The sequence below is a fragment of the Hirundo rustica genome, chromosome 3 (assembly GCF_015227805.2).
Source record: "Hirundo rustica isolate bHirRus1 chromosome 3, bHirRus1.pri.v3, whole genome shotgun sequence".
Taxonomy (NCBI): Eukaryota; Metazoa; Chordata; class Aves; order Passeriformes; family Hirundinidae; genus Hirundo; species Hirundo rustica.
In genome coordinates, this window is record NC_053452.1 from 23,324,409 (window position 1) to 23,340,750 (window position 16,342).

The following is a 16,342-nucleotide window of genomic DNA, read 5'->3' on the forward strand; positions in this document are numbered from 1 at the left end:
GGAGGAGCATTTGCTATGATTTTTTTTTTTTCCCCAAAGGAGCAGCTTAAGAGTTTCATAAATATCAAAGTTAATAGGCTCCTAGAAACAAGGGAAATTGCCTGTAGGTGATTTCTGCTCATACAGAAACAGCTCCTCTCTGAGCTGCAATTTTCTCTAAACTTTCTCTCCAGGCCTGTTGCCTATTACTGTGCTGTCCTGTTCCTGCTTCCTTTGGCTGTTCTGAATCAGCAGTGGGTAGAGCGATACTTATATGAAATGTACTTGAGGGTGAAACATGATCTCGCGAATTACAGAAAATAAACAATATTAAGTGTAGCTTGTGGCTATCGGCAGATCAGAAGCGGTCTAATGGGAACACACTGGCTTTTTGAAATTGAAACAGCTATGCCACATTGTCATAAAGCCACAGTTATGGCTGGATTTGAAGAAGGGAAATGTCCTTCAAAAAGTGGCTGCCAAAAGAAGACTGAGAAAAAAAACTATTTTTTTTCATGTATTGAGTTGCTATTTGGTGTGAAGTAGGAGATGCTTCTCCTTTATTTTTGCTGCTTTTTTATCCCCCTCTTGAGGTTAAGGCACTTAACTGATAGCTTTTACTAAAAATATAAAACCATTGTTTTCTGCATAAACAGGGTAATATGTATATGCCTCATAAAGGTCATACTTGGAATAAGAGCTCTTTCCTCTCCTTACAGGTGCAGGAAAACCTTATCATTATTACCCAGCTCACAGAATCACGCTTAGGAAAGGAAGGGCAGTATGGCAAGACGTGCTGGAAAACTGGGTCTTCCTGCTGGGATTTCATGCCAGGCTTTGAGTCCTGATGAGCTTTCTGCTGCCAGAGCCTTAAAGCAGCCTAAAGGCAGCAGAGATGATTTTACAGAAAGCAGCAGGAGGCTGGAACAAGACTGAGCAGTGCTGGTTATTGCACAGGAAGAGTCTGGTGAAAACTGCTGGGGCTCTGCCCATCAGGGCTGAGCTGGTTCCACCCAGGAAGGGCAGGTGAATTGTGATTTAGTTCAAAATACTGCATCCACACTTGGGATGCCCATTAGATACAAATGGAGAAGGCCTTGCTCTATTCTTCTTTAGTCTCCCGTGTTTTGGTAATTTAATTTTATATGTAGACAGCTGTTCATCGTGTTAGATATTTGTATTTCACATTCCTCACATTTCCTAAATTCTTTGTTGGTGAGGAAGAAACATTCGTAAAGTTGTGGCAAGTTTCAGGAGTCTGTTATCTGAAGTTTTATGTAGGAGCTTTTATACAAACTTTTATTTTTGAAAGCTATGTCTGGAAGTACATCGTTGCTATTTACATTCTGGGGGTACTGGCTCCCTCCAGAAAATAAATGTATGCTTCCTTAGCAAAGATGATGATGTAGTCTTGACTGAAGAGTGAGCTCTTAATTCCCTCAGCCGTTGTTTTTTAACAAATCTACCCCTGATTCTCTGTTGCAGGGTGTAGACCAAAATAAGGAAAAACATTTTTCCTCCTTCAGGCAAAAAGCAAGCCTCTCCCTCCTTCCTTCTGTCCATTCAGCTGCAGTTGAACAAAAACATCACAGGAACTTAAAGGGAGAAATAGAATCCAATATATATTTCTTCTAATCACTGTGTGCAATATAAAATAATACTTAATTCCCAGCAGTTGACTCCAAAGCATGTGTTTCTTCTTTCCCCACTTCACTAGTCTGAAATAACGAGGCAGGAGCCAGCCACACAGTGAGGCTGGCTCTGGACTTCTCTCACTCTGCTGTGGCTGTCAACATCAAAATTTCTATTACCTCTCTCTCCCTTGATTGTGAGGGTCCTTCTCTCCTCTTCCTCTCTTTTTATCACTGATTCCTCCCTCCTCCTCCTGTCACTCTTTAGCTATTCAGTTTGCCCCACACTGGCAGGATGGAATCCTACTGTATATTTTGTTCTGCCTGAATGGGGAAGCTGAATTTAGCAAACCTTGGACTTCTCCAAGTTGCTGTGTGTAATTGAATTGTCTAGAGTGTTAATCATCATTGGATTATTCTGACATTCTTGATGCAAAAATATGTACATTAAAATAATAATGTAATTACAGCTTTTGCTCTTAGCATGAATATATTTCTTCTTAGTGACACTGAAATTATTTACTACTCCCAATATTTATATATTGCTTTGACAGATATGCAGTGGGCTATGAATAATTTTAAGGGGGTACAGTTTATTCCATGCCTCTTAATGGCAAGGGTTTCCCCCTCCCCTTTTACCCCATCACGTTTTATTATTAATGGACACATTTGAATTGTCAGCTTTCCCAAAACCTTGGTGTATTGGCTGGAATGATCAGATTAATTGCTTAACCATGTCAGCACTAACTGGGAGTACTCAACATGCTCTTGTGTGATCTTTTCCCTAGCAATTCTTCTGGTGTGGCTTTTTTTGGTTTTTTTTATTTTGGTGGGTTTGGGGGTTTTTTGGTTTTGGGGTGGTTTTTTTTGTTTGTTTTTGGTTTTTTGTTTTGTTTTGGTTTTTTGGTGGGTTTTTTTGTTTGTTTTGGTTTGGTTTTTTGGTTTTTTGGGGGTTTTTTTGGTTGTTTTTTGTGTGTGGTTTTTTTGTGTGTGTGTGTAGTTTTGTTTTGTTTTGTTTTGTTTTTTTCCCCCTGTTAGTTTAAATATAAGAAATGCAAAATAGCCAGTATTGTGGAAGCGCAGGCTTCCAGGAGCTGTGTGGGCTAAGAGTAAACTTTTGGCTTTATCTGGAGGCAGGATGCTAAGGCAGCTCAGCTGGCAGCTTAATGGTGATTGCCATGAATATTAAATGACAGAAGCAAAACAAAACTCCCAGAGAGACACTTATGCACAAATCTTACATAGCAACACAACCAGCTCAGACAGCTGGCTCTCTGCAGGCTTTCTTGAAAGAAAACAGTGCTGAGGCGTATTAGGATGATTTTTATAAACCGGAAAGCCAATTTGTGATGCACTGTTTGAAAGCTAGAGGCCTTAATGATTTATAGCTTGAGGCAAAAATCTGTTTTCTGAAGCAGATAAATAACAGGTAGATTGTATCTATGCTGTTCTCCCTTGGATTGAGTGCTTCATAATATTTTTTTGAGTTTTGTGCTGTCCGAAAATGTGTGCCAGCCTTACTGGTAAAGTTCATGCCAACTCTCTCGTGTGCAGGCATAGTCCCACTCTTCCCTCTGAAGTTCCTCTAATCCCTTTTCTGGTTTTATTTGCCATTTTTTGTTATGGTTTGGGTTTTTTCTCTTAAAAAAACCAACCACATTGCAGAGCACAGAATAATGAACTACGGTTGAGTTTGTTTCTGGTTTGTGATTTTTCCCAGACAGGGTAAGAACTTGCTATTCACAGAGTTCCTCCTTTGGCTCCTGTGGTGTAAAGCTACATGTACCTCCTGCTACATGGAAAAAATTGCAAAAGAATTAAAATTCAAGAAGCCTGGATTTATTTGAATTGACACCAACAGAGATCTGGGATGATTCCATTAACAGCACTGCAGTCGTGCTGTTTCTAAAAGGATATCTAAAGGTGAGACATCCTCCAGGGCCTAGAGAGAAATCTTTGTTACATTTTTAAGTGGGGATCAGATCCCTGCACATACCTTCCTTGACTTCCGTGGTTATTTAAATTTATACCAGCTTAATATGTGCTTCAGTGATTTCCATGTTCCAAAAGGAATGGACTGAAATAACAGAGTAGGTTTCCTTAGATAACTGCATGTAGACATGATCCATTTTGTGGTGTTATTCTGAGTATAAAAAGATAAAGTAAATCTAAGCTATTTTTAGGTGCAATGAGTCAGTCTAAATGAGTTGATGGAAAAAGATATAAATGAAAGGACAGTCCAGTTAGAGGAAGTTGTGGAGAGTAATGCTTTTATATAAACATTCTACAGAATTCGTTTGGCTTTCCAAACTCTGTCTATACATCAAGAAGTGCTTTCCAGTAGCTCATGGAGACCTCTCAAGTCACATGGAGCTAGCTGTCTACTTTGAGTTCAATTCCATTGAAAACAGAATATTCATATATATATTTAAAGCAGAATTTTTAAAGTATTTGTGTAAATAATTAATGTGGGTATTCCAGTGATTATTATGTGACTACCAGCAGTGTGCACAATGAAAAATATGAGTGGCCAGCAGATTCCCCGCTGTGAAGAAAACATATTCAGTGAGATGATTTTTCAGCTAGTACCAGGAAAACTCCTGATTTATTTCTGTTGTTCTTAAATCAAACAGCCTAGTGGAGGGGTTTTTATAAGGGTAACATAAACCAGATATATTTCAAAGACTTAGACTAGCTTATATTCGTGTTTTCACAGTACCATGAGGAATTTACACACGCTGCCTCTGACAGACCTTGCAATAAAATGAGCTACAGTATTGTAGAATAATGGTTTGTGACTATTTTCTTATGTATGAAAGCTTCCCATAAATACATATTACTTGGATCAACGTGGGGTAAACCGTACTCACTTCAGCTGGAAGATGAAACACCACAGAGTTATGCCTCTTTGGAGTGAGGAAAGTGAAGCTGGAATTCCATAAAGCAGCATTCTTGATACTACAGCCATCCTGGGGTCCCACCAGCCCAAACATCCAGCCAACATTACCTTCCTCAAGAGACTGGAAGTCACAGCAGGGATCAAAGTCACAAGGGATTCAAGGAAAACACCAGCTTATTTAACAGCTAGGAAGCCTATCATTAAGGATGGCAAAGCTGTAGTGAAGCTGAGAACTGTACCTTCATTTTTGTGTTCCAGGTCACCTTTTCATTGGCTAAACTCCAGCCTTCTTTCTTAAACTGCAATGGGCATCAGTTTAAGATGGGAAAATTTGGTAAATTATGGACGGAAGAGCAGCAGTGTGATTTGCCATGAATCCAGGCACCTGCAAGGTATCAAAGCCAAAGGCATCATATTTTTGGAAAATGAGACGGAGGTTGTCAAGCAAGGAGGCAGCAGCATGAGCTGTTTAATTCCTGCTGATTTCCCCAGCACTGTGTCCAAGGAGGATGTCACACTTTTCTGTTCTCTGGTTCAACCTTATCTCTGAGAGCATCAGCAAGTCTCACCTCTTCTCAAAGAGTACTCTCCTGTGATTTATTTATAATCTCCTGCTGCTTCTTGTAAGTAGAGTTTCACTCCCCTTCCTTTGCCCTGCTTCACATCATTATATTCCACTGATACACTGCTGCTTCACGTATGAACCTTTCAGCAGCCTGTTTTCTTCCAGCTGCAAGACATGCTAAAATCAAAGGAGACCACTCAGAGGAATGGGAAGGAATTTAGGGACAATAATAATATTTAATGTGTAGATTCACAGAGGCTCAGCACATATCAAACATCCCAGCTAAGCTCATGTCCTTTCAGGTTCACTAAAATTGATAGGTTGGTCTTTTACACGCATTAATTCTGAGCGTTTTTCAGCTATCCCTACAAGTTCATTTCTGCCTATCATTTTTGTTGTGTCAGGGCATTATTTGTTACCTGTTCAGTTTAAGAAATACATGGAATATAACATGTTTTAAAAGACTGTAAGACTGTTGCCTTTGTCTGAATTGCAGGATGTGTCTGTTGTATATCTCAGGTGCACAGGTACATTTGTCTCTGTGTAACATGAAAATACTTCACAAACGCCTTGAAAGTCCTACTGCCCTATTCTTTAAAAATCTTACATTTATTTTGAAGTACAGAGCATAGTTAAACAATAAATAAGGGAAAATCCTTGAAATGCCTGAGGCACTTGCAAGACACATTACTTAAGAATGTAATCTCAATTAAAACATGTAATCCCTTTGATTACCAGTTTTGCCTTAAGTATACTTAGGTGTGCTGCACAGTTCTAAATGAACACTGTTTTTTTTGTGAAACAATATTTATTCTTTTTAGTAAAGTTTTTAGGAGTCTTGCTCAAACTTAAAAATTACTAAAGGGATAAATGTAATGAATAATTTTGAGTTTACCTGGACTTTTATCTGCAGCGTAAAATAAAGGCTATGGAGCCACAGCCCTCAACAAGGCAAATAATCTTCCTAGGATACTCGTGATCTGCCATGGCTATATTGAACCAGTTATCAGTTTAATCTGTAATGTTACCCTCCAGGCAGTGAATTGCTTGGTAACTAAGTTCTGTGTATCCAACAGAATGATTTTAGAATCCCTGCAAAGCAGCACAGAGCAAGGCACCAGGAAGTTTTCAGTCATCATCTGATTCTGTCTGCCCAAACTGGCTAAAACAAGTGCTACCTTAAAGGGGTTTTTTTCCATTCAAAGATTTTGCTGTCTACAAAAGAAGGGTGAAAGCTCTGAGTTTCAGCTCTACATTCAGACATTCCTACTAGCTTGGGCCTGGCTTGATTCAATTCATGTGTTTGACTCTTTGTACGCCACTGTCTGAGCTGCCATAATCTTTAAAGCCCCAGGAGATACGCCGAGATGTGGATTAAAATTTTCACAATGCAAGGGTTTAGATTTGAGTCTTTTTCAAGGCTTTATCTGCTGCCTTTGCATAGTATGGAAAAACTTTCAGCAAAATCTGGAAGCTAAAATACAGACACTGGGACAGTGATTTCTTTTCCTTTTTCAGAGAAGTTTCTTTAAGTAGAGGGAAAATTAGGTCATATTTTGATTTCTCTTGGCTGGCTTATCTCCAAGATGGCCTGCACCCAGTTTCTTCTAAACATTTCACTTCTCAGAAGAATAATATCTCATGTCAGAATGATAAAGAGTCATGTCAAGAAGTACTGCAGAACATGGTAAGCTGAACATTCATCAACAGTACAAAATTTCTGATGGCAACAGCTACAAATAACTTACAGGAAACATTAAAAGAAATTGTTTATTCGAGAGTACTTCCTGTGGCTCTGCAGTTCATCCAGGTGCACAAGCTCCATTTTTCGCAGAACATTAATCTCTGTTTCTCTTAGTTTGGATTTCTCATCAACACATTACCCAAGCCAAGGTTTAAGTGTAAGTTTTGTAAACAAGTAAATCAGGACTCACACTTTCTACTGAACAGGAAAGAGAAAGCTAAAGCAGAAGGTGCTGTGTAAAGCCCAACAGATGGATAAGGGTACAAGTTTACATTGTTATCACTGGCCATATCTGACAGAAACAAAAGTAGGAAGCACTGCTATCAGATCTGCTCTGCCAGATCTACCTTGCCAGTATAAATTGTCCCAGTAGCACACTAGGATAAATTCTCATTTCCCACCTATTCTATTTTCTGTGTTAGGGTTTTTTTGGACGTGCCAAGGTCAAAATCACGCCTATGCTGTTAAGAGTACTTCTAGCAGTGATGCCCACCTATCATACACCTAGGTCTTTGACACTCTGACTGAATATAGAGGGGGAAAAAAATTGATACAGCACTGATTTTTCTACCAAAGCAGACAGATACATTGTACATTGGAATCGTCTGAACTGGCACTCACAGACAGAGCCCTTAGTGAAGTGCTACAATCTGAAAGTTTAGCGATTTTTTTGTTTGTTTCAAAGCATTCACTGACAAGCACTAGTTTGCTTGAAAACAGTATACCATGACATTCTATATATCACATAAATAGCTTTCAGCTTATAGGTTCATGTGCATTTCTATGAATATTACTTATATTCAGAAGTACAAATTTGTCATATAAATTGCATGGTTTGTATATCTTTTCCTGTATGGACAGGAAAACATTAGGAATTAGTGGATGATGGGTAACAAAGTGTGTGATTGTCATCCCTTACATCAGTTCTGGGATTTCAAGATATCCACTGTTCATCTGAAAATATGCAAATAACTAATCAGAACTGTTTAGCACATCTTCCTGATGTGCAGCTGAATCCTTCTGAATGGCAGCTTTTTCACTCACAGAAGTAGTCAGATTTTTTTTTTTTACATTTTTTCCTTTCAGTTCAACCCGATTGGCTGAAAAATTAGCATTGGGCTTTCTAAGTGGATCTTTCCACATCTCTTCCATTTTCTCTTGAGTAAATGCAAATACACTGAGCCCTTTTCAGATAAATTTATTCATCTGTAAGAGAGAGAATACATATGTGAAAGTCATCTAAACCATTTTTTCTTGTTCTACAGGTTTTGGGGAGTCATACAAAGCAAAACTAAAGTAATTTAATACCTTTCCAAATTATCATTTGTTGAGTGTATTGCCTGATAGTGGTTTTGAAACAACAGTAAAAGGTGGTCATTTACAAACTGTTTTGAGGCTTCTTCCATTCCAAAGCACCATCCTTAAACAGATAAGCATCCTCTTAATTTTTACTGAAACATGGAAGTCTGGCACGTCAGACAAATGCAGTCTGAACTGGGATCCCACACTGACTCCTGCACTGATGTTGTGATGAATTCACAGCCATCATACTACAAAGTTAGTAGCCTAAACTGCAGGTTTCAAAGGCTCACAAGGCCTTTTCAGCAGAAGAAAATTCATACAAAACCTGATTGAAAACCTGATTTTGGCAAAGGGCTACAAAAAAGTGTTGTCCATATGCACATTATGGATGGAAAAGAAGTAACTTTATGTCTTATCCTAAATTCTTGGGAAAATCTCAGCTGCTCAGTCTGCAGGATTCAGAGCCCCTGCGTTGCAGCAGGTGGTCTTGTTTAGATTAGGATGCAATAACTTATAACACATTCTTAGGAGAATTTCTCTTCACTGCACTCTCTACAACTGCAAAACAATAAAGAGAATACTCTGATTTACATTTCATAAACCTTTTACTGAATTTTTGTTGCTTACACTTGCAGTCCTAATGCTTGGCTGTTAATAAGAGAAGTCCTTCTTAAAGTAGGGATGATAGAATTTATCCTGTCACAAATGTGTTGGGTCAAAGTGAGGGACTATTGAAAAGAGTGCCAGGTGGGAAACACCGGCTCACATTATGCAGCACCTTCATTCTTAACATTTTGAAGAGTAAGCTATTACGAAATACGAAAGGAAGGCAATTCTTGGTTGCAGCAATTCATTAAAACCTTAGACCTAAGTAATCAAGATGCATGTTGGAAGCACACAGCAAAAATAATGACATTTGCAACGTTATCTGGAGGCAGCAAGCAAATTGAAAAGAAATTCTAGACTCTCAAAAGGAGGTGTGGAGTAGGAGGGCTACAACAGGGCTTTGCATAGCTTGTTTGTTTTGAGTGCAATTTATAGATCATGAGGGCACCTGTTTTACTGGAATAATACAAATGTCAGGGAAATGCAGCTGCCTGAACAAAGCAGCCATAGCAGAGAGTTTGCTTTTAAGCAAAATAAATTTCAGGCCATTGGCAAGTAAAACAACCTTAGACATAAAATAGCGTAGTTGAATTAACACTAAAAGAAATACTGTGGTACTCTGAATGCATTTTTAAAAAGCAGTCAGTGAAAATGTGTTAAGGATGTGTCCACCTAAAGCCTTATTGTTGTAACACTTCTACTGAGTGGGAACCCCAAGTGAAATAGCCTAGGAAGTGATTAAATGTGAAACCTTCGGTCTCCAAATGGAAATAAAACCAAAAAGGAAATGTTTTGCATTCTGAAGTGCACTCAGTTGTGATAACCTTATCTTTAATAACAGAAAAGAAGGACTAAAGCATCTCCCTCACAGACAAGGGTGAGAGCAGGTTGGATTCGTGAGGATCTTGCCTTACAAGCGGGGGGGTTTTATATCACCATTTCCTGTTGCAACAGGAGCACTTCCTCACTGAAAAGAACCTGAGATTTAGTACAAGCACAAGCTGAGTTACCTGCTTTGACATCAGCAAAGGTGATTTCATAGGGAGAACAGGAAAAGCAGGGAGAGAACATGAACAGTCAGCAGTGATGAACTGCAATCAAGATACAAGAGGGGTTTTTTTGAAAGCTGCCCCATCGGGAAGCATGTAAGGAAAGGAGGAGAAGGGCAAAAAACTAGTAGGCACTGAAAAATTATTTGTGAAATGTTGGCAAACAACCAACCACCATAACCACCAAACCCACATGCATTCCCACAAAGACAACAGATATCCTCAAGGAGCAAACTCCCAGCTGCTGTTGGTCTCTAATCAAAAGGTCAGCAGTAATAATAATAAACAGTAACACAAAAATAATTATCTGAAGCAATAGTAGTTTCTTAGATGCTGGTTTATTTTTTCTACTCAGAGCACCATCCAATAGTGGGGAGGCCCATGGAGTCCCTCCTGCAAATGAAGTGGTCTAATGGTGAGACACAAAACAAATCTAAAATAAAATCTGTAACACTGTGAAAGAATGGGCAAATACACAGAAACAGCTTTTCTAGTTATTCGACTGAGAGGCAGCTGCCCCCTACAAACTAGAAGGTGGAGAATCATCTAATAAAATCTTCTCTTCATAGAAATTTACCAAAATGCTTAAGAAATAGAACAACAATACAGAATCATATTTTTATCATATCTGTATTATTAATACAGAATTGAGAGCCACTGCTTAGCTTTTCCTATGTCAGTGAAAATGGTGACAGTGACAGATAAATCCACGCATGGGACAATTCACATTCTACTTAAGTTAGTGAAAGTCAGGGGTTAACAGCAATATTTACAGCTCAGGCTTTAACAGCCCTGTTGTTGCTGAAAGACTGCCAGGGAAATGCCATAAAGGGGGTCTGCTTTCACCCTGCAGCATCTGCAGTTTTGTATCAGGTTAAGAGGAAGAGCAACATGGCACTGCACACTTCATTAAAACAGCAGTGATGAAGCCAGGGTAAGAACAAAGAAAAACTAAGAGGCATAAAAAATGAGAGCTGAAATTGTTAATATAAAAATACTAACAACATCCACAGGACACTAAACTGCTATAATAAATTTGTGCTATAAGAGTATGTGGCAAACAGTAGGTTATGATTTCCTCTTTTTCTCAGAGAAAGATTGGAGGAAGGTAGAAGGAAATCATTATAATCTTATACAGATGACATCTTTGATAATTATTTTTAAAAAGTAAAGTGTCATTTATCCAAACCTAACATAATAGTCTTATTTAAAATGTCACAGTAGTCCTCATGGGGAAAAAAAAAGATTTATTTTTCTCGGTTTACAGCTGTAGGCTTTGCAAAAATACTCTGCAGTAACTGCACTTGAGGAGACTGAGTGGCTTTATATCCACTATTCTGAAACCCATCAAATATTAAACCCCATAATGCATTTTAAAATGTAAGCCTCTATTGCACCTGTCTGTACTTGTGATACCTACATTCACACGAAGCACAGAGAATTGATGTTAGCTTGTCCAAATAATTCATTTACACTTTTCCCAGGAGCGGGAAACAACTTGGGATTTACAAAAAGACCAGTCATATTTCAATTATTAAAAGCTTTCTTCTCTCTTCTAAGAAATGCAGTTTTACATTATACACTTCTTAACAGAGAAATCCTGGCAGAAAGAACTTGCAGGTTAAATAATTCCTGTAATTCCCAGCAAACAGCCCGGGTGTATGACATTACCACAGATCTGTTTGTTTCCTCTATGCTATGTGTGTACACACACATACATATTTTCTGAGCAGAGAACCAACTCATGATAGCTAGTTGTAGTAATGAACTCCACAACACAGGGAATTAATTTCATATTCTGCTGTGCCTCTCCCCAGGCATTCTCTAGGTACAAAAATGTTCCTCAAAATTCATCTTTAATGCTGAAATGTGGCTGATCTTCAGGTTTAAAGTCCAGATTGGGGCTGCCATCCTCATTCAGAATTCGCTGAGAAGTATAGCCAACAATTGGATATTTGGCTTTATAAACATTATTGAAGATGTCATCCAGGGACTTCAGTTCCTCCTCTGTGAGTCCTGTCTAAAGGAAATATAGAAATAAAAGTCCTGTCTCAAAGACATCAAAATAGATACATTTATATGTTTGGGGATTTTTAATGATTACTGAAAACCTTAGGGTCAGCTTTTGGGTTTACACTGCAGAGCATGATGAACAAAATTGATAGTACAGCCTGTAATTTTATTCCTTCCATTCAAATTCAGCCTTGACAAAACTTTAAGGTATTCAGGTCAAACAAGCAACAGCTACCACCAGAGCTAGCATTCACTGCCACATCAGGATACACCAAACCATTTGACAAAGAAAGTGATTTACTGTCTTTGTGAGCATCATTTTAAACAGCAGGTGATTTCCCTTTTACATGCTTACAGAAGTTGTATTGATTCCACAAATGAAAAACTTGTCTCTTGAGGGCTGTTAGTACCTTTCATGACCAGTAAATATATTTTATGTATCTAAAAAGAACTAATGCATTTTGATTTTAAATATGTGCATCAACTTATATAAATACAAACAATTTTAAATCGTCACTCATCATCTTGCATAATAATGAAAATTTGCAAAGTGGAATTAAACCGATGGCCCATTTTCTTACTGTATCATGTGTAAGATCTGCTGGATCCAGAGACATCTTTGCAACTCCTCTTGTTGAGTCTTTGCCAGCCAAAGCATTGTATGGGGCTCCTTTTCCATAAAATTCTGTCAGATTAAAAAAATAAAATCCAGTGATGATCTGACAATGTACAGGGCATGTTCAGCCTCTACCAGCCTGCAAACTGAATGTCAGTGAACTGAAAGCAACAACTCAAGTCTAAGACTCTTCTACCCAGAACTGACTTTGGATTTCCTGCTTTTTGAGATTATACAGCTGTTGAACTTCTTGTACTTCATTCTTAAAATTTACCTATTATTTAGAGAGTTGTGCTGTACATTCTCATGAGACGTTTGTAGACTCCAGAATTTACAAGCCTTGTGTAATTTAGGATTTGAAGATCAGCCAACCCGACGTGTATGCTCAGAAAAAGTTAGTACAAACACAGTAACAAGCTATTAGTTTATTTATGATGACATCAAGGAAAGTGTCTAAGGCCCTCATGGTCCCTTCAAATTTTTTACAGCAAATCTGGATTAAGTAGCAGGAGTTCAAATTAAAGCATTTGTAGTTCTCAGGGAGGGCACAAACAGCAAGGGGTGTGAACACCAGCACAGAAGGAAAAGCAGCAGCTGCAGCAGTGTTGATATTGTACAGTGGGTACATCCATGTTAGCTTTGATCTGCTCGGTTCATGTTCCCAGGGCAATAAAATGCTGTAGCTTCCATGTGGCCTGACCCCACATCTGGCAAGGACTCAGGGATCTGGGAAGTGTCTCCCAGTTTTTGTTAGCAGTGCCCAAGCTACCTGGACGGCGCTGGCTTGTCTGTCTACATGTTGTGATCTCAGACCAGTGTAAGTTCTAGACAAAGCCTGAGTAGGGGAGCTGTCAGAGGAGGAAAATCAAGTTTTTTAGAAGAGGAAAAAGTGTATCTTTTTGTTGCAATTGAACTGCAGGGTTCCAATACACTAGGAATATTTAAAAACAAATGACTGAATAATAACATGAAAGCAAAAGAGACAGCAGAGAAGCACACTAACCTTTTCCAGAGGTGACATCAAACACCACTCCCTTCACTGCCAGGTAGATGGGCTGTCCTTCCTGGAGGGAAAGCCATCAAGACATCTCAGCACTTAAGCACAGGCAAAAAGCAGTTAGCTTTAGCTGTGAAATCCACAAGCTCTCAGGACCCAAATTCTTCATTGTATGTTTACTCGTTATACCATCATACACGTTCCCTCTCTTGACATTTCTTGCTTGTGCTTTATACTCCCCTAATATTCTTTGAGGATTCAACCATAAGCAATGAGAGAATCTTTTCAATCTAAACAGCCCAACCATAGAAAACATGTCCCTTTTGCAACTCACCTCTTGTATCCACACTAGTCTGCTTGAAGACTGTCAACTGCATCTTTCTATTCTAATGCAGATGGATATTGCCCAAAATAAAAGGGTGTGTGGCCAACAGCATTATTTGATTAAGAAACAAAGATAAATACATAAACACACGTAAATCTGATCTGCTGACATCTGTTGCACTTAATAAGCCAGTGCTTCTGCTTTGTGTTTCATACATAAGATGTAATTTTAGTCAGACATCGGTTAGTCTCTTCAAAGAACCTCGAGAAGACCCTCCCAAGGTCAGACAGCAAGTGTTTCAAAAGAGAAGCAGATGTGCATCAATACAAGCGTTCATCGTTTTGAGTCTGGAGTTCTGCGGATGCTTCTGAATCACAGGGACTTAAACACTCCTAAGTTAAAACTGTCTTGTTATTTTGGTAATCTTGTTCTTGGGTTGTGTTTGTTTGTTTGTTTTTGGTTTTTTGTTTTTGGTTTTGTTTGTTGTTGTTTTGGGGGGGGTGGGGTTTTTTTTTTGTTTTTTTTGTTGTTGTTTTTGGTTTTTGTTTTTTTTGTTTGTTTGGTTGTTTTTTTTTTGTGTGGGGTGTGTGTGTGGTTTTGGGGTTTTTTTAGGTCTAAGTACATGGTTTAATGAATTACTGAGAGAAAATTAACTTTGGCTCCAACTCGTAGTAATCGGAAATTCTCCGGCAGGAGCACCTTGCCAAGCAGGGAGGGAGTGAAACGGGCACATGGCACCCAGTTCCCTAATTGTGTGAGCGCAGCGTCAGCCCCGGCAGCTGCCGGCCGGAGCGAGGGGCAGAGGCTGGAGCACACGGGCGCCGGCGAAAATCCCACACACTGCTGCCCAAGAAGCAAGAGATGCCCAGAACGACAGCGCGGGAGGGATCGCGGCGCAGCGCAGCGGCAGAGCACGGGAAACCCGAGCTCCTGGGCGGCTCCAGGGCCCCGAGCGCCGGGGAAGGCGGCGCCGGGGCTGTGCGGGCCCGGCGCGGCCTCGGCGCGGAGCGGAGCGGCGGCCCGGCCCTACCTGGTGCCCGTCGTATCTGGCCAGCTCGGGCTCGGTGAAGAGCCGTACGGGGGCCTCGGCCGGCGGCCTGAAGCGCAGCTCGGGCTCGGCGCCGGCGGCCGGCAGCAGCAGGAGCAGCAGGCAGGGCAGAGGCGGCGGCAGGCAGGGCAGAGGCGGCGGGCCCCGGGCCGCAGCGCCCGCCATGCCGCGGAGCGCGCACCGCCCCCGGCCTGAGGCCCGGCCTGCGGCCCGGGAAGGGAGCGGGGTGGGACTGGAGTTAAAGGAACACGGCGGAGAGCTCCGCGGAGCTGGCAGGAACAGCCGCGAACGCCTGCACAGCGCTGAGAGGGATAGGGGTGTAAGCCTGGGGAAGAGGAGGCTCTGGGGGAGCTTATGGCGCTCCATGACTGCCTGCGAGGAGGCTGCAGCCGAGTGCGGGTCTTCTCGTGGGTAACCATCGATAGGACAAGGGGAAATAGCCTCAGGCTGCGCCAGGGAGGTTTAGATTGGATGTTAGGGAAAACTTCACAGAAAGGGTTGTCAGCACTGGAACAGGCTGCCCCGGGCAGTGGTGGAGTCACCATCGCTGGAGGTATTTAAGAGAAACGTGGATGTGGCACCTAAGGATGTGGTTTAGAGATGGACTTGGCAGTGCCATAAGAGACAATAAATAAAATAGAGTATAAATAAATAAATAAATAAATAAAAGATTTCTCACATTTCCTCCTTCTTCCTCTCTTGAAGTTTCTCTGCTAGACGTTTTCAATGTTTATTCACGGAAATCAGTGCAGGCTTCATCTTTGTGACTTTAAAAACCCAGACATTTTCAGCCTAAGAATGGAGAGAATAAATAGGAAATTTTCAGATTACATGTTTCCCCTATGCTATAAATACAGCACAGGGGAACATTCAGGAATGGCAGAAGAATAAGCTTGATGTTTATCATTCTATATAGAATTAAAAAAAAATCAGAAACGTACAATTTCTAATTTCTGAACTTACAGTTCAGATACACATATCACATCCCTCGCCGCTGACAAGTGAGGATCTGAAGGATTTAAAGCCTGGATGTTTGATCCTGCAGTGACTTCCTGACTACAGTGCTGTAATTCAAATGTATGATAGGATTCTTATTGCCAAAGGACTTCAGATCTTGGTTATTAACTTACTAGGTGTGGGCCTTGGGCCGAGGGAAATGACCTACTCAGCAGGGACTCCCTTACAGTGTCGCATCTCAATGCAAAAAAAAACGTTTCACGTGCTTTTTCTTGATGATGAAACACCTCCAAATACTTCCACGCTGGAGGAGAAAACAAAAACAAAAACATGTGTATGTATTTGTGGCCATGTGGCTCGTGAATCAGCCCTTAGGTGGTTTTGGCTTTTATTTTCCTGCAGTGCCCCATTGCTGCGGGCACAGCGTCCGTGGGTCACCCCAGGAGTCCTGCAGGAGTTCTGTCTGCTGGTCAACCACGCCTGGTGTTCCGGTGTCTTGAGCAAATGAAAATAACATATTTTTTAAAAATTAAAAGGGTGATATTTTGTGCAGCTTGGGGGGAGCCGGCTTTCCAAGTCAGGCTCATGCTTGTGTTAGCGGAGCTCGCGTT

General features: G+C 40.5%; 1 protein-coding gene and 1 long non-coding RNA gene across 5 annotated transcripts in view; one reads left to right on the top strand and one right to left on the bottom strand.

Annotated features, from left to right (window-relative positions):
* LOC120750206 (uncharacterized) overlaps nucleotides 1-14,637 on the top strand; it is a 58,823-nt gene extending 44,186 nt beyond the window's left edge. For 2 of the 4 annotated variants that reach the window (XR_005699932.1, XR_005699929.1), the window contains 2 exons: nucleotides 3,331-3,533; nucleotides 4,327-6,757. This is a non-coding gene — a long non-coding RNA (uncharacterized LOC120750206). Of the gene's footprint in view, nucleotides 1-3,330; nucleotides 3,534-4,326; nucleotides 6,758-14,419 lie in introns of those variants that run through there. The other 2 variants (XR_005699931.2, XR_005699930.1) reach the window with 2 other exon arrangements.
* NENF (neudesin neurotrophic factor) lies at nucleotides 10,095-14,939 on the bottom strand. The gene is made up of 4 exons (XM_040058565.2): nucleotides 14,757-14,939; nucleotides 13,408-13,468; nucleotides 12,370-12,473; nucleotides 10,095-11,795 (listed from the first exon to the last, which is right to left on the bottom strand). Exons 1-4 carry the CDS (start codon nucleotides 14,937-14,939, stop codon nucleotides 11,619-11,621), a joined length of 525 nt encoding a protein of 174 aa, XP_039914499.1. The 3' UTR covers nucleotides 10,095-11,618.
* Nucleotides 14,940-16,342: the final 1,403 nt, after the last annotated feature.